At 40.3% G+C, this 22,896-nt stretch overlaps 1 protein-coding gene across 1 annotated transcript in view; it reads left to right on the top strand.

The window, feature by feature from the left end:
* Positions 1-22,674, top strand: part of LOC112045396 (glycerol-3-phosphate acyltransferase 1, mitochondrial) — a 67,707-nt gene extending 45,033 nt beyond the window's left edge. The window contains exons 6-17 of the mRNA XM_052888953.1: positions 648-829; positions 1,773-2,009; positions 3,003-3,095; positions 3,808-3,902; positions 5,463-5,698; positions 6,443-6,641; positions 8,255-8,439; positions 10,097-10,244; positions 10,808-11,010; positions 12,046-12,185; positions 13,925-14,070; positions 15,112-22,674. Of these exons, the coding sequence (XP_052744913.1) occupies positions 648-829; positions 1,773-2,009; positions 3,003-3,095; positions 3,808-3,902; positions 5,463-5,698; positions 6,443-6,641; positions 8,255-8,439; positions 10,097-10,244; positions 10,808-11,010; positions 12,046-12,185; positions 13,925-14,070; positions 15,112-15,299 (2,052 nt within the window). The 3' untranslated portion in view covers positions 15,300-22,674. The remainder of the gene's footprint in view (positions 1-647; positions 830-1,772; positions 2,010-3,002; positions 3,096-3,807; positions 3,903-5,462; positions 5,699-6,442; positions 6,642-8,254; positions 8,440-10,096; positions 10,245-10,807; positions 11,011-12,045; positions 12,186-13,924; positions 14,071-15,111) is intronic.
* The last annotated feature ends 222 nt before the right edge of the window (positions 22,675-22,896 follow it).

Below are 22,896 nucleotides of genomic sequence, written 5' to 3'. Positions count from 1 at the left end.
CTCTTAGTACTACATATTGGGATTGGGTATTGGCCTAGATATTTGCTAATGGCGATAAAAGAATACACCTCGTCAAGTACGACTTTAAGGATGTTGTGCCTAGTGTGAGTCGTATTGGACATTGCTTTTTCACTTATGGACCTGTTATTGTCATTATTATTGGTTTAAGTATTCTCCATCCCGTGGTATGCTTAAGAAGTATTTTTCGCTTCACTCCATGTTCTTTGCCATTTGCCTTTGGCATTTTGTATCTCTTACATATTGGGATTGGGTATTGGCATTAGATATTTGCCAATGGCGATAAAAGTGCGATTTGACGCATTGCATAGTACACTTCGTCTACTATGACTCCAACGATGTTATGCATAATTCCGCTTACAATCTTTACAGCCTTAGGAACGTCGTTCGTATTAAGGAGCGAAGCGAAGATAAGTGGCGTGCCACTCTCTATCCGTTGGTATCCTTCACAGTCAAGTACTTCACGCAACATTCGACGTTCTACGTTCTACGCTCTAACTCTCGATACATTTATGAACTTTGCATCTCACTTCTTTTTTCCATGCCATTTTCCATCTGCTAGCCTAACTAATTTAAAATTTCACGTGAATTTAAACTCATTCGTTAAACAGAACCCTGTCACTTTCCAGGTGGTGAATGACGAGCGTTTCCAGCGCGCGATAGAAGACACAACACAGGAGGAGATAAAGAAGACAGTGAATGGCACTCACCGGGCGGAGGACACGTACACCGCCGCCCGGCGCCGCATCGAGGCGCGCGCCATGAAGGTGCTCGCCAACATATCCTCGGCCATGTCCACGCACGTGCTGCGGTAACTATCTCTGTCTCCGTCTGTTGATATAACAAGTGAAGGAGACGGCGAATGGCACGCACCGGGAGGAGGACACGTACACCGCCGCCCGGCGCCGCATCGAGGCGCGCGCCATGAAGGTGCTCGCCAACATATCCTCGGCCATGTTCATGCACGTGCTGCGGTAACTATCTCTGTCTCCGTCTGTTGATATAACTAGTGAAGGAGACGGCGAATGGCACGCAGGTACACCGCCGTCCGGCGCCGCGTCGAGCATATCCTCATTCCACGATGTTCCATTTCATTCATTCCATTTATTTACATGAAATAACTTTAAGGATTACGCACGACCACATCCGACCACGTTTCGTGCAATACTATGAATGTGAAAAAGTGTGAGTGTTGATGCGTTCGTGTTCGCGTGCGAATGCTTGCGAACGTCTTCTACACTCAGACCTTGTCCAGAAAGGGCGAATTCGCCGCGATTCTTTCGCGCGTATTACGCGCGACCGATGCGTCCACAAGGGGCGTACCAACGCGCGAACTTTGATGAGGAATTCAGTACGAAACATGGAGTTGAACGTGCACTCGCTCTAGAGTTCGCGCGTTAGCTGGACGCAACAAGGCGTCCCTAGTATTCCGACTCGCGCGCAATACGCGCGAATCACGCGCAAGTCGAGAGTCTGGCGTAGTGCACGCGATTCACGCGCGTATTTTGAATTCGCGTGATTCTTGTGGAAGCGATGTATTGATGTGACAACGCGCGATATGATTCGCGACGAATTCGGCCCTTCTGGACAAGGTCTCACAGTTCACGTCGTTCACGGCGCGAATGCTGATAAGTAGAGCCGTGGATACGGAACGTATGCCCTTCGAATCGATAGCAGAGGTCGTGTCCACTGGGCTATCACTACTCTCAATGATGAGCCGAATACGAGTTGTTAACGATGATGATGTGTTGTAGGCTGGTGGCGTGGGTGTGCCACAAGGCGGTGCGGCGCATCGCGGGCGGCGGCTGCGGCACGCGCGCAGCTTGCGTGGAGCGCCTGCGCCGCGCGCGCGCCGCCGGCCTGCCGCTAGTCTTTGTCCCGCTGCACCGCTCGCACTTCGACTACATCCTCGTCACCTTCACGCTGTACCTCACCGGCCTGCGCCCGCCGCTCGTCGCCGCGGGGGACAACATGCGGATACCTTTCTTTGGGTGAGTTCACACAAACACAACACATGCATAGATACCTGAACCCTCAGACTAATTAGATAAAGACTTGCCTCGCAAGACATTATTTATCTGTCAAAGTATATGATCAACGATCTTATGCGATTATCAACCCTGTTTTTATAGAATCGATGTTTCATAGTTTACAATCGTGTCCGTCGGTTAAAAACCTCCGTAAGAATACCTTCTTGTGTAGTTAAATTGTGTAAAAAAACGAACAAAAACTGCTAGTTTAGTATAAGATATGTATGAAATCTAAGCTCGTTTTCCTTAGAAAATGGCAGAAAATTTTGTTCGTAAATTTGGGTGCGATACTAGTCCTTATGTATTGAGTCTGAGCCTGAACCACATGATCGAAATAGGGATGATGACAGTTTTTTAAATCTATATATATATAAAAGAAAGTCGTGTTTGTTACAACACTTATAACTCGAGATCTGCTGGACCGATTTTCATGGCTTTTGATTCGTTGGATTTGTCTCCGCCATGAATAGCAGAGTACATCTTAAAAACAATAAAAACTCGAAGAATAAATAATTATGAAAGATGAATAATTTTCCATAAATGTTACTTGTCCATCCTGTCAAATATTGTTTATATAGGTAATGATTGACATTTATATTGGTGCGTTCAGAAGTGCTGACAAATGATTAACATTTACGCGTGCGTTCATAAATCGTTGTAATTTGAGAACTCAAGAACGGCCTCACCTATCCAAACCAAATGTTTATTTGGCTTTTATCGGACTATTTAGTAGATGGCTGTAAAATTTGCACAAAATTGGTTGTCATTTATCGCATTTTTTTGTAACAAATTAATTCAAAAGTAGGGTAGGGGTAGGAGGTAGGGTAGGGGTAGGGTAGGGTAGGATAGGGGTAGGGTAAGGGTAGTGTAGGGTAGAGATAGGGAAAGAGTGCACATAAGTCAAAGCGAAGCTTGGCCGGGTTCGCTAGTTACTTATATACTACACTTTTGCAGATGGTTTTTACGCGGGTGCGGAGCATTCTTCATCAGACGACGAGTGGACGGCTCGGAGTATCACGGAGACCCTGTTTATAAATCCGCTCTTAGGTGAATATATGCATTAGCATCAAGTTTATATTTATTTATTAAAATTACATAGTTTATAATAAAAGGTGAATTACACCACCCACAACAACAAAACTCACAAAGATTTTCTATAATATTAAAAGTTACATTAATTTAAGACCATTCATTAAATAAATATATGTAATCGTATAATATGTAAATAGATGTTATATATGATAGAATTGGTCTTCAATTAAACGGCTTATGTAGTGTCAGTAAGATATCAATGTACGAGTATAACTTGACAAGCGACAAAAAATGTATTTTCACCATCCAACCTTGGGACCCCAACATCTATTACAACAGAATATTATGTGTACACAACACTAGCCGACGCCCGCGACTTCGTCCGCGTGATACTCGATGTAAACTTTCAACTACCCCTATCCTACCCCTACCCTACCCCTAGCCTACTCCTACCCCTACCCTACTCCTACCTACCCCTACCATACTTTTCTGGTTGATTTTTTACACCTTATGTCCGAAAAACCCAAATATCTTACGGAACCCTATTTATTTCCAAAATAAAATTTAGCCTATGTCACTTGTGGATAATGTAGCTTTCGAATGGTGAAAGAATTTTTAAAATCGGTCGAGTAGTTTTTGAGCCTATTCATTACAATCAAACAAACAAACATACAAACAAAGTTTTCCTCTTTATAGTATTAGTATAAATTATTATTGTTTATTTCAGGGCATATATCCTGAACAGTTTGGCAGCTAATAATAATCTAGAATTCTTTATCGAAGGAGGCCGTACTAGAACTGGAAAACCGCAGTTACCCAAAGGTATGTGACATTTTAATCTGTCATATTATAAAATGTAAATCTCCTACCTAATTTGTATTCATTATTATTTTTTTATTTGGATCAACAAACAGTAAACGAAAAGATTACATTTCAAAAAAATCAACAACATAAAAACTAAATCGTCAACCTACACTGTTAACCACAGATTAATTACTAAACAAGAAAAGTGAAATATTGCAAATGAAGTGACATTGAAAGTAGCTACTTTTACATTAGATTCTTACATTTTTAGTGACATTTGTTTTTGTATTTACTTGGACGTGTATCTCAACTATAAAACTCACTTATTTTATAAAATGCACTCGTATCTTAATAACCTCTAATCATTATAAATCATAATGGTATTTTTAAATTTTATATTTATGATGTGAGTAAATTATGTATTTTATTTTTCTTTTAAATTATGAAATAAAAATGTACTCATAAATAATATTAATTTCTTGACTTAACATTGCATGCATACTCATGAAGAAAACACTGAAGGTATGGTACTTAAGAATATAATTGGTTAATTAATTAAAAAAATGTTATTTTTGTAGTAGTTTAATACCATCGTAGAACCATGATACATTAAAAAAAAAGGGTAATAACCTACTGTTAAATACTTTGATGTTCTAAATCTAATCAATCAATCAATACATATAAATAAAGTTAAAGTGTGTGACTGTTATGCCAAATTAGCTGTATTTTCTCAAATGTTTATAGTTATTTATACAACATTAAAACACAAACAATCTTTACTTGATTTTGTCTGGGTGGTGTTACCACTTGGATTTGTTGGTTTAACAAAAGTATTCACATAAATTATCCAAAAATCAAAATAGCTGTAAGTCGATTATACCAAATTCCGTCCAAAAACCTTCAACTGATAATTGAAAGAAGAGAAAGAAAAATGCGTTTATTTCGAAATTATGCCACACATCACAATATCTCCAGTACACCATGACATCCAGGACAATACCCTGCGATGTGTGGCATAACCCAGAAAATGGCCCCAGATCAGCATAATGCTACTTGACCATTAAAATTAGGGCAGCTGATTTTCAGTTGGAACCACAGATTGGGTAACGCCACGAACACAGCCAACACAACCTTATAATTTAAACCAGTGATTCCCAAAGTGGTCTAAATCGACCCCTAGGGGTCTATGACAAACTGCAAGGGATCTATGTCAGCGAAAAAAAAATTGGGGGTCCATTTAATGAAAATGGTTTCCACGATAGTGGATCATTACACATACACTGATAGTAACTATTACATTATATTATCTTATAATATCAAAACATAATATACATTATTTTAAAAGTAACTAAGAAGAAAAAAATCATTATATATGTTAATAAAATATAAGTTGTAGGATACAGAAAATCAATATCAAATAAGGAGGGGGGAACACGGAAAACATGGCAAGGGGTCTACGACACAAAAAAGTTTGGGAAACTTTTTTGTGTCGTTAAACTAAAAAATACTAATAATAAATAACCAAACAGAACTAATAAACTTTGCTGTTGCTTAATTGCTGTTCATGTACTTCCTCAGCGGGCATCCTCTCTGTGATAATGGACGCGTACCATGACGGCACGATAGACGACGCGCTGCTCGTGCCCGTCACGCTCAACTACGACAGGCTGGTGGACGGCAACTTCGTGCGCGAGCAGCTGGGCATGCCCAAGCAGATGGAGACCTTCTGGTCCGCGCTCCGGGGCATATGGAGGACACTCAACACCAACCACGGCAGCATACGCGTGGACTTCAACCAGCCTATATCGCTGAAGGTGCGTTGATACTTTTATAATGAGTAGCAGACCAAGTCTGCGAAGGTCAAGGGTTCAGAGTATGACTTTAGAGTCCGCAAGTGAGGGGTATGTAAGGTGACTTCATTACTGATAAGTAAGACTTAATGAGATGGAAACCTGATCCGCGTTCAGGGGCATATGGAGGACGCTCATTACTAACCACGGCAGCATACGGGTGGACTTCAACCAGCCTATTTCGCTCAAGGTGCGTTGATACTTTTATAATGATTAACAGACCTCGTCTGCGAAGGTCAGGAGTGCCGAGTATGATGGTAAGAGTAGTAGGTAAGTAAGTGAGAAGTAGGTGACATTATTACTGAGCGCATAAGTAAGTGTAATGAGATGGAGACCTGGTCCGCGTTCAGGGGCATATTGGGGATCCTCATCACTAACCACGGCAGCATACGGATGATCTTCAACCAGCCTATATCGCTGAAGGTGCGTTGATACTTCTATAATGAGTAAAAGACCAAGTCTGCGAAGGTCAGAGGTGCGGAGTATGACTGTAGAGTCCGCAAGTGAGGGGTATGTAAGGTGACTTCATTACTGAGCGCATAAGTAAGAGTAATGAGATGTAGACCTGGTCCGCGTTCAGGGGTATATTGGGGACCCTCATCACTAACCACGGCAGCATACGCATGGTTTTCAACCAGCCTATTAAATGCAAAACCATGTAGGCATTATAATATAAATATATTTTGTTTATTTAAGTTTTTTTTGCAGGAATTAGTGACGTCATTCCAAAAATACAACTACCTGAAAGCGCCAATCGAGAGGCCGCTAACACCTCCCAACAACAACCTGGCGGTGAACCTGGACAGGCAGATCCTGTACAACCACAGCCACAGCAGCCTGTTCGGAGCCGACGTCAGCACCGACCAGAAGATGATGGTGGAAGCTATCGGCAGGCATCTTGTCTATGGTATGTTTCCCTAATTTTTTTTGACGAAAAGCATTGGATTTGAAAATGAATTTGAAAATGAATTTGAAAATGAATTTGAAAATGAATTTGAAAATTTGAAAATGAATTTTATTCGTTTTATAAACATTGGATACAAATATTAAGAACTAAAGAAAATAAATTGATTTGGCACAAATACACACAATACAAGAGAAGAGACTAAAAACGCCTCATTTTCTTGTGATTTTACTTTGTGCTTAGAGCTTACTGTACTAAACACGGCCGGCAAATTGCCCTCGAGTAACTGAAAACTTTTGAAAGGCGAGAAGTTACACTCCACTGACACTTATATTTCACATGCACTTGAATCGCGACTTCTTGCTTAAGGCGAGAAGGGCGATGCGTGTTGCCATCTGTAGGCATAGTGAAACTGTATTTGTTATTTTAAACTACCAGTAGATGGCGTTCATAGAGAATTTTGAAACAATCCCATTTTGTACAAGAACCTTGTTACCGTCCATTTCGGAGTGAAAATAAAACTCAGATTTTGCTAGCGTAAATATTTTTATTTCGTATTATATATTATATTAGTATTTTAGTCTTACTTCTATAAACATTTTAAACTGCATTAATATTGGACCTAAATGAGATAGACTACGATTGTCCTTATCTATACATAGCAACAGGTGAATTGACAGAGACGGCATACTTCGAACTCCGTATATAAATATGTTCTCGCTCTAACCGAGCTCAATATTAATACGAGGCAACGACGTTGGCAATCAGCGTTCCTAATATGATGCGTCGGCGCAGTGAGGCTCTCGACCAAAGATTACAGTGTATTATTGGAAATAGATGCATATTTTTTTTAAAGGAGAGAGATTTTTGATTTTGTAATAGTTGAAGAAACCAATAGAGAAAAACAAAAAAAAAAGGCAAAAAGTTCTCCATTGATACCCCCGGGCTCGAACTCAGGATTATTAGATCGTACCTTTGTTATACACCACTAGGCCAAATGACTATGTGGAACTTCGTTGAAATTAATGTCTTTCTTAAATAATCCCTTTGCTTTAGAAATACAATCACATTCTTCCTATTACGCGTCATAATTAAAAGGAAAAATAATTATTTTTTTTTCGCTTTTTTTCCGTGCTTATACGGTTTCAATCTCTAAAAACATGTTATTACATACACACCTTAAGTCATTGAATTTACTATCCTGGAATCTTAAATCTAGAATGTAGATGGCGTTGCTTCATAAAGATTTCACGTTCTTCTAAGTTCCCATGGCATGCTCTCGACGGCGCGGCGCGTGCATGTCCGATAGCCGCTACAACCTCACTGCGATGCAGTTATGCCTGAGGCACATAGATGGCGCTTTTTTATTTTTTAAAAGAAGTTCTACTTCAGTCGTTTGTTCTATAGGACACTCGTTGTTTTTGTTGGCAGATGCTGCTCAGTCGACTACCAGTAGAAGGCGTTCATAGAGAACTTTTAAACAATCCCTTTCTGTACAAGAACCTTTTTGCTATGCAGTTATGCCTGAGGCTCATAGATGGCGCTTTTTTATTTTTTAAAAGAAGTTTTACTTCAGTCGTTTGGTCTATAGGACACTCGTTGTTTTTTGTTGGCAGATGCTGCTCAGTCGACAGCGCTGATGTGCACGAACGTGGTGTCGTACGTGCTGCTGACGGAGCAGCGGCGCGGCTGCAGCGTGTCGCAGCTGCAGCGCTGCGTGCGCGCGCGCGGTGACGCGCTCAGGCTGGCCGGCCGCGACCTCGGCTACACGGGCGAGGAGCATCTAGTCATCAGGCGAGCTGTAAGTGCGAGTCAGTAACGTGCTGCTGACGGAGCAGCGGCGCGGCTGCAGCGTGTCGCAGCTGCAGCGCTGCGTGCGCGCGCGCGGTGACGCGCTCAGGCTGGCCGGCCGCGACCTCGGCTACACGGGCGAGGAGCATCTAGTCATCAGGCGAGCTGTAAGTGCGAGTCAGTAACGTGCTGCTGACGAACCAGCGGCGCTTTAGGATCCTGACAACCGACAACACAAACACAAGTCACACAGCGTCTTCGCAGGCCGCCGATTTCTAACGTCATCCGGACATGGGCTCATTCCGTGCTCCGAGCTGTAAGTGCAAGTCAGTAACGTGCTGCTGACGAAGCAGCAAAGCTGTACGATCCTGACGACCGACACACAAGTCACACAGCGTCTTCGCAGGCCGCTGATTTCTAACGTCATCCGGACATGGGCTCATTCCGTGCTCCGAGCTGTAAGTGCAAGTCAGTAACGTGCTGCTGACGAAGCAGCGGCGCTTTAGGATCCTGACGACCGACAGCACAAACACAAGTCACACAGCGTCTTCGCAGGCCGCCGATTTCTAACGTCATCCGGACATGGGCTCATTCCGTGCTCCGAGCTGTAAGTGCGAGTCAGTAACGTGCTGCTGACCAAGCAGCAAAGCTGTACGATCTTGACGACCAACAACACAAACACAAGTCACACAGCGTCTTCAGGCCGCCGATTTATAACGTCATCCGGACATGGGCTCATTTCGTGCTCCGAGCTGTAAGTGCAAGTCAGTAACGTGCTGCTGACGAAGCAGCAAAGCTGTACGATCCTGACGACCGACAGCACAAACACAAGTCACACAGCGTCTTCGCAGGCCGCCGATTTCTAACGTCATCCGGACATGGGCTCATTCCGTGCTCCGAGCTGTAAGTGCGAGTCAGTAACGTGCTGCTGACCAAGCAGCAAAGCTGTACGATCTTGACGACCAACAACACAAACACAAGTCACACAGCGTCTTCAGGCCGCCGATTTATAACGTCATCCGGACATGGGCTCATTTCGTGCTCCGAGCTGTAAGTGCAAGTCAGTAACGTGCTGCTGACGAAGCAGCAAAGCTGTACGATCCTGACGACCGACAACACAAACACATGTCACACAGCATCAGCGCAGACCGCCGATTTCTTACGTCATCCGGACATGGGCTCTATCCGTGCTCACAGGAGCGTCAGGACTGGACACCCATCCCAAACGAACAAAGCTGAGGCCCCAGCCTCAGATTGGACGCCTTTAGTGAGTCGTTCCGGCCATGTCTTCTAGTATTGCCTTCGGGCCCCATCAGGTGATGCGTCTGCGCTCACCCAAAACTCTTCATCGAAGTACCTTATCATCATCATTATCAACCCATAGTCGGCTCACTGCTGAGCTCGAGTTTCCTCTCAGAATGAGACGGGTTAGGCCAATAGTACACCACGCTGGCCCAACGCGGATTGGTAGACTTCACACACGCAGAGAACCAAGAAAATTCTCTGGTACACTCTGACACGTGATATTTAATTTCTTAATTCGAACTCACATCCTCCGGAATCGGAGGCAGAGGTCATATCCACTGGGCTATCACAACTCTTACACAGTCGGAAATAAAATAAAAAACAAAAGGAAATATCTGCTAATTAGTATGTACGTGTTACAGTTAGAAATGCTGGGCAGCTCTTTGGTACGCGTGGAAGGCAGCGGCGCCAACCGCACGGTGCGCGCGCACGCGTCCGTGCCCGCCGCGCTGGAGCTGTCGTACTACTCCAACGCGCTGGTCGCGCACTACGCCGCGCCCGCCATATTGGGTAAGGGACCCGCCATGTCCATGTCAACCTTAGACCATTAAAAAGAATGGACCTGTTTCGCAAACAAATTCACCAACAAAAAAGTTTGTCGTTTTTTGAGGGGGACGAGGTAAACTCACACATCGAAAACATTTAACAACATTTAGTTTATTCTGTGTCCATACACTACACACAACTATAAATTTGACTCGCAATACACGCGTAATTTTTACACATACTAACCAACACATCGCTTAGACTAACCACAGAATATATATATAGAATGTTCGATTACTTGATCGATTTTTTGCTGTTCCGTCAAAAGAATCGATACTTTTTAGAAATGCTGCTGCCATCTACAAGCATAGTGAAACAGTGTTCGTTATTTTAAACTACCGATAGATGGCGTCCTTAGAGAACTTTGAAACAATCCCTTTTTGTAACTTTAGTACACTTCGGGAACCCGTTGCGATGCAGTTACAATAGATGGCGCTTTTTTTTGACAATAAGTTTTACTTCGTTCATGTGGTCGCTTAAAGCACACTCGTTTTTTTTTTAATAATGGCTTATTGTTTTGGTTTCAGCGACTGCGTTAGAAAGTATAGTGTGCACGCAGGGTGCGGATGAGGATTCTGTGCGGCACTCCGAGCTGATGGAGGCGGCGCTGCAGCTGAGCGAGATCCTCAGCCAGGAGTTCATCCTGTGCGCGCCCTGCACCAGGATCGAGGAGCGGCTGCAGCAGGCGCTCGACGAGCTGATCGCGCAGGACGTACTCGCCGACACACGGGTAAGGACAGATCCTCAGCCAGGAGTTCATCCTATGCAGCAAGCAAAACGGAGGTCCTGGGTTCCGATCCCCAGCTAGGCCAATTGAGGTTTCTTAATTGATCCAGGTCTGGCTGGTGGGAGGTTTCAACCGTGGCTAGTTACCACCCTACCGGCAAAGACGTATAAGCGATTTAGCGTTTCGGTACGATGTCGTGTAGAAACCGAAAGGGGTGTGGATTTTCATCCTCTTCCGAACAAGTTAGCCCGCTTCCATCTTAGATTGCATCATCACTTACTATAAGGTGAGATTGTAATCAAGGGGTAACTCGTAAAGAATAAAAAAAAGTACTCTTTGTACTGCGACAGCTGCAGCTAATTTCCGACACTTCATAAAGCTTGCATTGGATTGACAACTACGGCTGTATCAAAGACCCTATCAACACCCCATTTTTTTAGGGTTTCGTGTGTTTCGTTTCGTAACTAAGGCAAAAATGGAACCCCTAAATGATTACTTTGTTATCTGTCAGTCTGTTCGTCAGCCTGTCCATCCGTTTGTCTATCTATCTATCCTTGGCTATTAACATAGTCATATAAAAAATAATAATAAAATAATATATCATAAATATATTATCGACATAGCTCAGCGAGTTGCGAAGCTGAAGTGGCAATGGGCGGGGCACATAGTTCTAAGAGCCGATGGACGTGGGGGTCCCAAGGTGCTGGAATAGCGACCCCGCACTAGTAAGCGCAGTGTAGGTCGACCCCCCACCAGGTGGACTGACGACATCAAGCGAGTCGCAGGGATTCGCTGGATGCAGGTGGCTCAGTATCGTGATGTTTGGAAGTCCCTACAAAAGGCCTATGCCCTGCAGTGGACGTCCATCGGCTGATATGATGATGATGATAATGATAATCATAAATAACAAAGGGTCTGAAATTTGGGAATAGCTTGGTAAAACTGAACTATTTATCATGATCCTACGTACGTAACCCTCGATGGACAAGTCCGATTCGCACTTGTCCATTTATTTAATAAAAAAATATAACTCCGTAGACCCCAGACGCGTTAGAGGAGCAGCGCTGGTCGCGGCGCATCGCGCGGACCTTCGACGACGAGGATGACGAGGAGCGACCCGACCCCACGCGCTACATCAAGTACAAACTGTCCAAGAGCCCGGAGGCGTTAGCTGAGCGGTGCGTATGCGTTTTCTTTTTTTTTCACATATTCTCAACAAAAATTTTTAACTCCAAAGTCAGCCACACGCCCTAGTGACACAGAAGAATAAAAAATCATTACTTACGGACCCTCTCTCTCTCTCTACAATCCGATTGGTCATCATGGAGGAGTATGACCAAACCCGCCCCCCCCCCCCCCCCCCAAGTTACAGTTACAATACACAAACAAGATCATAACAACATGTCAAGCAACGCTAAAAAAATAAACAAAAAAAATAATAATAATATAGTATTTATACGAAATCTTGTTTCCCCAGTATTAAAACATTCATTATGGTATACCTATCTACTTATTACGGCTTGCTGAAATTAGACGACATATGCGGAAAGCAGATTTCATTTGTCTACAAAAGAGACAAACCTGGATCACATGGATTGAAAAGAAAAAAAAATACAATAGAAATATGTCTATGTTAAATGTAGCTGGTTTTTCTGGTTTTTACCGATATAGTAACACTTTTTAAATAAAAAGGAACTGAAGGAGGCCCATACCCTGTGAGGGGGATCATTATGATTAAAACAATTGGATTATTATATTAGATTAGATTATAAAGAAAAAAAAATGTATTTTTTAAGAAATTATCTAAAAGTACTTTTATTATTATTATTATAACAAATTCTCAGTCCCCATGCAAAGTTATCTAACCACCCCACAAGTGCCAACTAATTCTCAAGTAGGTACTATGAGCCCACATTGGACTCACGGGCTTGTGAGGAGAAACCTGTCAGCCCACATTGGGCGCACGGACTTGTGAGGAGGAATATATGTGAGCCCCCATTGGACTCATTGACTTGTGAGAATAAACTGGCGTGAGCCCACGTTGGTTCACTGGACTGGGAACGTGTTAAATTACGATATCAAAAATATCGGTCACTCATTCATTCCGATGGGAAGAGAGACGTATTGATGACCAATAGCGGCGGAATAGGGGTGATGACTGTTTTTTAAATTGTATTTAAATTAGGAGTATGCATATAGTAAAGCAATTTTGTAAAACAGGGTATCTGCGATCATTACTTTCGGAGGTACAGGAATTCAAAGGGTCAGATTTACGGAGCTGCTGCGGATCCCTGAAATACACCCCATACAAAACGGTACGATTTAATGACGTCGTAGGTCATAATGATCGTTAGATTTGTATGGGCGTTCAAACAAAATTTCCAATATCTTTGTTATTTGTGTTTATAGTTCATATATTAAAAAATGTCACATTTAATGTAAGGAAGCTAAAACTATGTGGATTTTCATTTTGAAATTTTATAATCTTATTTATTTTGAAAATATCCAGTCAATCTTTGCTTTTTATGTATAAATTAGTTAACATTAACCTTATTTACCCGAATCATGAAAATCAATATATTCCAACATAGTCATCATTCCCATTGATAATATAGTTCTCTCTTTTGTTCCGCTGGAACAAGATATCTCCTGACGATAGAGTCACATTCTTTCCAACAGGGCGAAATACCTGGTGTCAAGTGAGAGACATATTGTCGACCAATAGCGGTGAAATGGAACACCAAAAACTTTACCTCTTTAAAATATTAGTTTAGATTCCAAATTTTCCTACTAAGGCAGCAAAATCAAAAAACAACACTACTTTTTTTCCGGGTTAACAATAGATTTTTGATATGCTGAGAAAAAGAGACTTGCGAGCAAGTGAAATGAAAATTTTTATTTTTTTTGCATTATCCAGTCGTCGACTAGTACAAACGATTAGGCCACTGCTGGAGGGTTACGCGGCGACGTGCAGATGTGTCCGCGACGCCACGCAAAAGGAGGTGGTGGGCGCCGCACTCGACTCGCTACTGGAAAGTTTTGCACAGAACAAAATGGTTTACGGTTAGTTTTGTTTATTATCCTACTAATGGACCCTCGGTCTTATCGGTGTACTTCTTGTTTGTTGGGAAAATGGGGACAGAAAATAGCCATATTTTGTCCCCATTGCCCACGGAAACGATAACTGCTCGGTTACATTATCAGCGAGTAACATAGACTAATGTTACTCGCTAATAATTTTGGTGAAAGAAATTTTAAGATTGGTTTAGGCGTGAAAGCGTAACAAACAAAAAAATTCGTATTCTAACAAATCTGATAACTTTTTCTGTGTTACAAGCTTTTATTTAATTTGCAATGTATGTATGTAAGTTTGTTCGGGTGAAATCTTGCAGCTTAATTTTGAAACAGGTATCTTCAACCAATTGAGGTGAAATTTTGTGTACTTGTTCAATTTGATGACAATGTATGGTTAAATTTATGTCGTCATTCTAAATCCAACATAGCGGCATATCTTATAGATGGCGGACCATTTATTTTTAATGCACTTCTACAATATGGGTATCAAATGCAAGGGCTTGCTAAAAATAATTTGAAAAATAAATTGACGTCAGTCTAAATCCAACATGACGTCATATCTAAGATGGCGGACCATTTATTTTAAATTCACTTCTACAATATGGGTATCAAATGAAAGAGCTTGCTAAGAATTATTCGAAAAATAAAGGGACGTCAGTCTAAATCCAACATGACGGCATATCTAAGATGGCGTACTGGTTGTTTATAATTCACTTCTACAATATGGGTATCAAATGAAAGAGCTTGCTAAGAATTATTCGAAAAATAAAGGGGCGTCAGTCTAAATCCAACATGACGTCATATCTAAGATGGCGGACTAGTTGTTTTTAATGCACTTGTTCAATATGGATATCAAATGAAATGGCTTGCTAAGAATTATTCGAAAAATAAAGGAACGTCAGTCTAAATCCAACATGACGTCATATCTAAGATGACGGACTAGTTGTTTATAATGCACTTCTACAATATGGGTATCAAATGAAAGGCTAGTTTGATTACGGAACTCTAAAATGAAGAATCATGTTACAGGTGAAGCCGTATCCACGGACGCGATACGGAACTGCCTGCGACTCCTGCGCCAGTGGGGCGTCATAGAGATGTACACAGACAAGAGGGAGCGCATGATCCGAGTGAGCGCGCCCTACGACAACCAGCGCAGCATGGACGAGGTGTGCGCGAACATTTACAAGTTCAACATGGCCACGCCCGTGCTGTGAATGTGACCAAAGTGTGACCAAATATGTGATGTGAAGTGACTAGTGTTCAGTGGCGTGCATAGTGCTTGTAACTAGGGTAAATACTTAGTTATAAACATTGGTTAAGATTTACTTCAAAGTGAAGTGAAGCAAGAGAGCCGTGATAGCCCAGTGGATATGACCTCTGCCTCCGATTACGGAGGGTCTAGGTTCGAATCCGCTCCGGGGCATACACCTCCAACTTTTCAGTTACTAGGAACTAGGAAATTAAATATCACGTATCTCAAACGGTGAAGAAAAGTATCATGAGGAAACCTGCATACCTGAGAATTTACTAACCCCTCTCATTCTGAGAGGAGACTCGAGCTCAGCAGTGAGCCGAATACTGGTTAATGATAATGGTGAAAGTGAATCAGGAGTTTTGCGGGAAAATCGTTGAAATCGCATGTATTGAAATGCTGCATTTTAGAGTTTTATTGCATAAATTAAAATGCATTGTATTCAATATAATTCTGTGAAAGTGCACAAGTGTGAAAGTGAAGTGCACAAGTGTGAAAGTGAATTGGAGGTTGAACAAGAATGTTTTAAGTGATGATTTCGATTTTCTCGGTGGACTCTCAGAAGTTTTAGTATGGTTGCATTCGCCTTACTAAACTGGGCTATCACAGCTTTTGTTTAGATTTAGGATTAATTTCACTTTGAATTAAAGTCCGGCTGCTCAGCGTTTCTGACATCTGTCAATGTCAACGAGAGAGATAATGTCAATGTAAATGATATATTTAAATGTCTCATATTAATTTTAACATTTAAACTATCGTATTTCATATTAATTTATTATAAAACTTGCGTGAAACGTCTGAGTACACCTGACTATTTTGGAATCCATACGGGGTCTTTAGTCATGAGCTGATTCTTGCAACGTCAGTCAGTTTGGGTCGTGCTGCGTTGTGTTGTTAATAAATTAATATCTTATATCAAGTAATTTACATTAAAAATTGAATAACTATGCCAAGATACAATAAATGTATTTTTTTGGGCTAAAATTATTAACAAATACAATAAAGGTGACATTGACAGATGTCAGAAAAGCAATCCCTGTGGGGCCGGACTTTAGTTTTATGATTAAATCTTAATCAATGTTTATAAAATATGGCTGTATACGTACAAACTGTACAAAATTTATTTTTCTGACAGTAATGAGTATGTAATGAGTCAGGGTAAGCAGTGCATTTTTGTGTGTACGAAGTGCACGTCACTGTTAGTGTTAGTGTTAAGTGTTTAGTGTGGGTAAATGTATGTACTATGCTGCGATAGCCAGACCTACCTCGTTTAATAGGGATGATGACAGTTTTTTTTTTTATAATTGTAAATTAATTAAGAGTGATAATAGTAAAGCAATTTTGTAAAAGTAACAGGGTATCTGCGATCATTACTTTCGGAGATATAGGGATTTAAAGAGATCACGGATCGCTATAAAAGGCATCATAGTAAACTGCACGAAGGAATGACGTCATCGCTTGAAGAGTTCGTTAGATTTGTGTGGGTGTTGAAACAAAATTACAAATGTCTTTGTTATTTGTGCGTTATGTATTTTTTTTTATTTTTTCAGACGTCAGAAACGCTACCGTCTATTTTGTGACGTCACGATGTTATTTGATGCCACTAAATGAATAAACGTCAAACTTAAAAATTAATAACTAATATTTTTTTCAAACACTACCGTTTGGTTAAAGTTTAGTGTTACTTAAAGTCTGTAGGCTTTCGTGACGTCATGAAACAGATAAAATATAGACCATCATGGCCGACAGAGTTTGGGCTCGTATTATCAATAAATATTAGAAAAATTTAAATTTTTATGTCTCTAGAAATATGATAATTTTTTTCAATCTAGTAGAACAATAATGTACAATTTAAGGCCATTTAAAAAAAGTGTCAACTAGACTATTGACCATACTTACTTATTTATTTATTTATTTATATACATGACATGTGCCCAGAGAAACATTACAGTTTCCCAATTCGTTTCTCGAGCAATCAGGAAATGGTATGGTATGGAATGGTGTGTAGGTGCATGAGCAGGAAACTTTCACTCTTCACATAATGAGGCATGTCTGGCTATTGCAAGCTATTGTTGTAGCGGTACTATTATGTATAAATTATTTTTATCTCACCACTTTATAAACAAATCTATACCGGGAAGTCAGTTAGTTTTGAATGTAGTGGTAGATACAGACCAAACGTGATTATTTTTTTTTAAAAGAATACTTGCCATATCTTTCAAACTCCATGAACCCCTGACAGCGAACCCCTGACAGCGAACCTCTTACTAACTAATGAAACCCGGGGGGGTTAGGTTAGGTTAAAAAAAAAATAATTTGACTGTTGAAGAAAATAAGGTTTTTATTTGAATAAAAGGTAACATAAAGTACCAAAATAAATATCTTTGTAATATTAATGTTATGGGTGTGCTTGTTTCTTGTTGCAATTTGGATTTAATCTTAATTACATTGATGAGTTCCTTAATAATATAGATGCTTGGAGGCCGTTGGATCAGCTTCCACCTTCACACAGGAAGTAAAACTATAACAAATTGTAATGTTGTCATCAATTGTAAATTACAATGTTGTATGATTTTTAAAAAGAGCAACTGTTGAGTTTCTTGCCGGTTTCTTCTCAGCAGAACCTGCCTTTCGAAACGGTGGTGAAATCTTTGCAAATAGTCAACTGACGTGTCAAAAGTGCTTGTAAACTGAGCCTATTTGAAATAAATGATTTTTGATTTTGATTTTTTGATAATTCTCACTTGGTATCAGTTATCAAGCCACCCATACGTAAATCTTGTCGCGAACCCCCTGCCGTCGAATAACGAACCCCAGTACCCCACTTTGATAAACCTTGCAATAGACCAACGGGGATCGAACCACCACCCCTCAGTGATGAGATGAGATGAGATTTTGTTGTTTGTGTGTGTCATCTTGTAATATCTGTACCACTACATTCAAAACATAACAGGCTTCCAAAAATAGAATCATAAATGACACAGATACTTGTTTCTGTACATAAAAAAGGAGTGACTGAAAAAAAAATGTTTTTTTTTTTTAATTAAACTATAGTCATAAGTTGCTAATATACTGAAATACAAAACGGCTACGAGTTAGTTATCTGAGTGTGTCTGCCAGATATCAAACACATACGGGACCCTTAGTCATGAGCTTTGTCATCTAAACTCAAATCAGTTTCATTAGCCAGTTTTCTATATCAATATTTCGTTCATTCATAGACTTGATTTGAAACGTCATCAGAGAACATTTGAGTTTAATATAGTCAAATTGGCCTATAAAGGAGTAGTGAATATAAGTAGGCGTTCATTTTTGAAAGTTCATTGTGATCAGTGAATAGTTATTTTATTTTGTTTTCCTAAGCTAATCAATAACTTACGAATATCCAAAAACAGTTCTAAGGAGTGTTTTTCTCTACTATATTTAATTGCGAAGGCTTTGTAGCAAAATAAATCTACTATTCACTGAAAAATTTTAAAAACCACTTTTTTATAGAAAAAAAAATATGACTTCGGCCGCTTGGGGCTGTATTTAAAGATTCCTAAAATTAAAAAAGTAAAAATTTAAAAGGTTGTTAGTTTATTTAATGGAGTTTCAATTGACGCGGGACGTCTTTATAAGTTAAAATATAGCCTACAGCCATTGACCTCTTATAATAAAAGGACGCACAATAATGTAGAAAATTTCATTTAAAAACAGGCCAATTCTGCTTTGACAGTTTTAGAATTATTGGTAAAGAAAATGATACCTAAAGGCCTTTAAATATGGTCCAATATTCAATAAAATCCCAAATTCAGAGCAAATTCAATCTTAAGAGGTTAAATTTGCAACTGCGACTATTTGAATTGAATGCCAAGAAGTTCTAATTGGCACTCATTGAGTGGGGACGTTTTTTGGTTGCTGATTGTGCATCCACTTTTTAATAGGATATCGATGCCTACAGCACTCGGGGATAGTGTAGCTTCAAAAAAGTGAAAGATTTTTTCTAATTGATTCAGTAGTTTCAGAGCTTCTTCAATGCAAACAAACAATCAATCAAAACTTTCCTATTTATAATATTGTTTATAGATAGATGGTTGTTTCGCGGAGCGGGTCGAATCGTGAACTGATTACGTTTCTATATATTTGTATGGCTTATATTTATCTAGATACCGCTTATGCATTCTATAGTATCCAATGGTGTAATTTTTTTGTTTTAATCAATCTGTTCTGGCAAGTATGTTTGGCTTTGGAATGTAGTACACAGGCCAAGTATGTTTGTGTATATAAACTGAAAGTTTGTTTCGTTGAAGAACGTTCGTTTAGTTTTATACACAAACTAGCTGACGCCGCGCGGTTTTACCCGTGTGGTACTCGTTCCCGTAGGAATACGGGGATAATGCCTTCTCGATAAATGAGCTATCTAACACTGAAAGTATTATTTCAAATCAGACCAGTAGTTCCTGAGATTAGCGCGTTCAAGCAAACAAAAAAACTAACTCTTCAGCTTTATAATATTAGTATAGATGCATGGTCTGTCTGTCTGTCTGTCACAGTACAGACGTACTGTGGTGGTTTGTACACACCTGCATCCAAAATCAAGCAAGTAGACTTCCAAAAGTAAGCACAGTGTACCAACAATGACGCTCTAGACTAGATAAATATAGATCCGTGATTGGCCTTATCTTTTATATGTTGTTTTTAACTTTGGCCTGTGTTTCTTTTATACATACAAAGGAGATGGTCCATTTCAGGTCCACTCATGTACCCTGTATCATTAAAATTTAAAAAATACAGGGTATTTGTATAAGTAAGTGAATAAATGTAACTATATAAAAAGAATTAAATAAAATTAAAACCCAAGTTTTTGAGATATAGCAAGAGTGCGCCCCTAAAGCAACTGTGACATGACATTTGACAGCAAACATCAAAACGACTATTGCGTTGAAAACGTCATCAAACCGCTATTGTTACTCATATTAGTGTCGCATTTCTTTGGAGAATGAATATTATTTCGGAAGAATTAAAGTAAATTCGTAGATTTGTATAATAAAAAATAGTTAAAAAAAATATTTTCTTTTCTTTCCGCCAGGGTACAATGACTGATCCTGGGCTCCATACAATGTTGGACCATCTCCTTTGCAAAATATTAAAAAATAGGAATTTTAGTTTTCCAAGTCCAAAAGTCCAGAATAGTAAAATAAGACTGTGGCAAATAGGCGCTTGACATAAATCTTTCAGAACGCTTTGATGAATATCTTGCGGTGTCTAGTTAAATATAAGTGTTGTATGGACTGTATGAATATTTTGCGTTGTTGACTAAAGTATAGGGCATTGTCTAAATGAGTACTTTTCAATTCAATTAAAAGGAAAAATGTTTGAATAAATATTATTTTTTGACTATAACAGTACTGTAGATGTATACAATACTCGTACTTACCGTATTTGTTTGCTGATTTTATACTTCCACTAGCGGACGCCCGCGACTCCGTCCGCGTGAAACCTTACTACTACCCCTGCCCTACCCCTACCCTACCCTTACTCTACCCCCTACCCTACCACGCGACGGCGACGGAAGCTTAAAAAATAACCTGCCCAGAAGTATGTAGAATAATTGTACCAAGTTTCGTTAAAATCCGTCTAGTAGTTTTTGTTTCTATAAAGAACATACAGACAGACAGACAGACAGACAGACAGACAGACAAAAATTTTACTGATTGCATTTTTGGCATCAGTATCGATCACTAATCACCCCCTGATAGTTATTTTGGAAATATATTTCATGTACAGAATTGACCTCTCTACAGATTTATTATAAGTATAGATTTTAATATATTTATTTAACAATACGAGCTTTAAAATAATTGTTCTAACATACAGCACTAATGCTTTATGATACCTTAATATATGTCGTCATCAACCCATATTCGGCTCACTGCTGAGCTCGAGTCTCCTCTCAGGTTAGGCCAATAGTCCACCACGCTGGCCCAATGCGGATTGGCAGTCTTCACGCACGCAGAGAATCAAGATAATTCGGTATGCAGGTTTCCTCACGATGTTTTCCTTCACTGTTTGAGACACGTGATATTTAATTTCTCAAAATGCACACAACTGAAAAGTTGGAGGTGCATGCCCCGGACCGGATTCGAACCCACACCCTCCGGAATCGGAGGCAGAGGTCATATCCACTGGGCTATCAGGGCTCTAATATATGTAATCTATACTAATATTATAAAGCTGAAGAGTTTGTTTGTTTGATTGAACGCGCTAATCTCAGGAACTACCGGTCCGATTTGAAAAATTCTCTTCATTGTTAGATAGCCCATTTAGCGAGGAAGGCTATACGCCATATTTTATCCCTGTATTCCTACGGGAACGCGAACCACGCGGATGAAACCGCGCGGTTATACTATATGTGATACTTTAAACATATCTAGTATAATAAAAAAAAAAAGAAAAAAGTCGATGGTTTCATATTAATTGGTTCCTAGTTTAAATAGACTTAATCATAAGGCCAAAAATACACTAGTAAATATACCAAAATTATAGTCTGACAAATTCGTTGATAACACTCCTATGATATGCGGGCGACAGGGGGAAAGACTGTCAAATTGTGCGTGCGGGGAAGTCGTGGGTTTTTCATTCATCGCTACACGCGATGGGGGGGGGGGACTGTGCGGGTGTGAGGTCGTGCGCGGAGGGCAGTGGGGAGGACTGCACGGGTATGAAGTCGTGCGCGCGCGGCATTACTACCCCCTCCCGGCCTGCGCGGACTATCAGGAGAGTTATGATGTTAAATTTTATTTATTTAACCCCGCTCCGCTTACCGGTTTCATATGAATTTTTAACACGTTCGCTGCGACACGAGGTCAATTGACCAGGTACGTCTAGCTTCTTCAAGAGTTACGAGGTCGATGGACCCCATACCGCACCATAGTTTTAGTACGAGGTCAAAAAACCTCGTGCCTCACCAGAGGAAAGTACAGAAATATCAGTGCCGCAACGAACGTTTTAAACTAGCTTGCACTTATGAGGAGCAGTTTTTGAGCAATCCTATTGGTAAATATTTCTCCGCTTCCTCGCTCCCTTCGGTGGACTGGCAGCCTAAAGTGCATGCTAACAAGGTAAATATTCATAATTATTTTTAAGCGTCTTCCAAAAAGGACGAGGTTCTATGTTCGGCTGTATGTATGTTTTTTTTTACGTCCATCTGCCAACTTTCTGATGGGATTTTTTACGTGACATGTACATGATGTGTATTTGTAAAGTTATCTATTTAGTTTAAGTCAGAAGCTGGAGAGAATGTCAAGTTTATTTGTTAATAAGAGATGTGAAGAATAAAATTATTTGGATTTGCATTTTTTTTGTTTTATTTTAGTTCACCCAGTACGTCTTATAGCCTGGTCCAGGATTCGAACCCAGGACCTCATGATATAAAATCACAGGCTAACCACTGTACCAAGAGGCAGATGCTTGACCATATTACGTCCCAATGTTTATTACGTTCGCTGCGGTACGAGGTCAATTGACCTCGTATGTCTGGCGTGTACAAAAGTTACGAGGTCGATGGACCTCGTACC

Source organism: Bicyclus anynana, chromosome 24 (genome assembly GCF_947172395.1).
Source record: "Bicyclus anynana chromosome 24, ilBicAnyn1.1, whole genome shotgun sequence".
NCBI lineage: Eukaryota > Metazoa > Arthropoda > Insecta > Lepidoptera > Nymphalidae > Bicyclus > Bicyclus anynana.
This window is presented reverse-complemented; position numbering and strand designations above follow the sequence as displayed.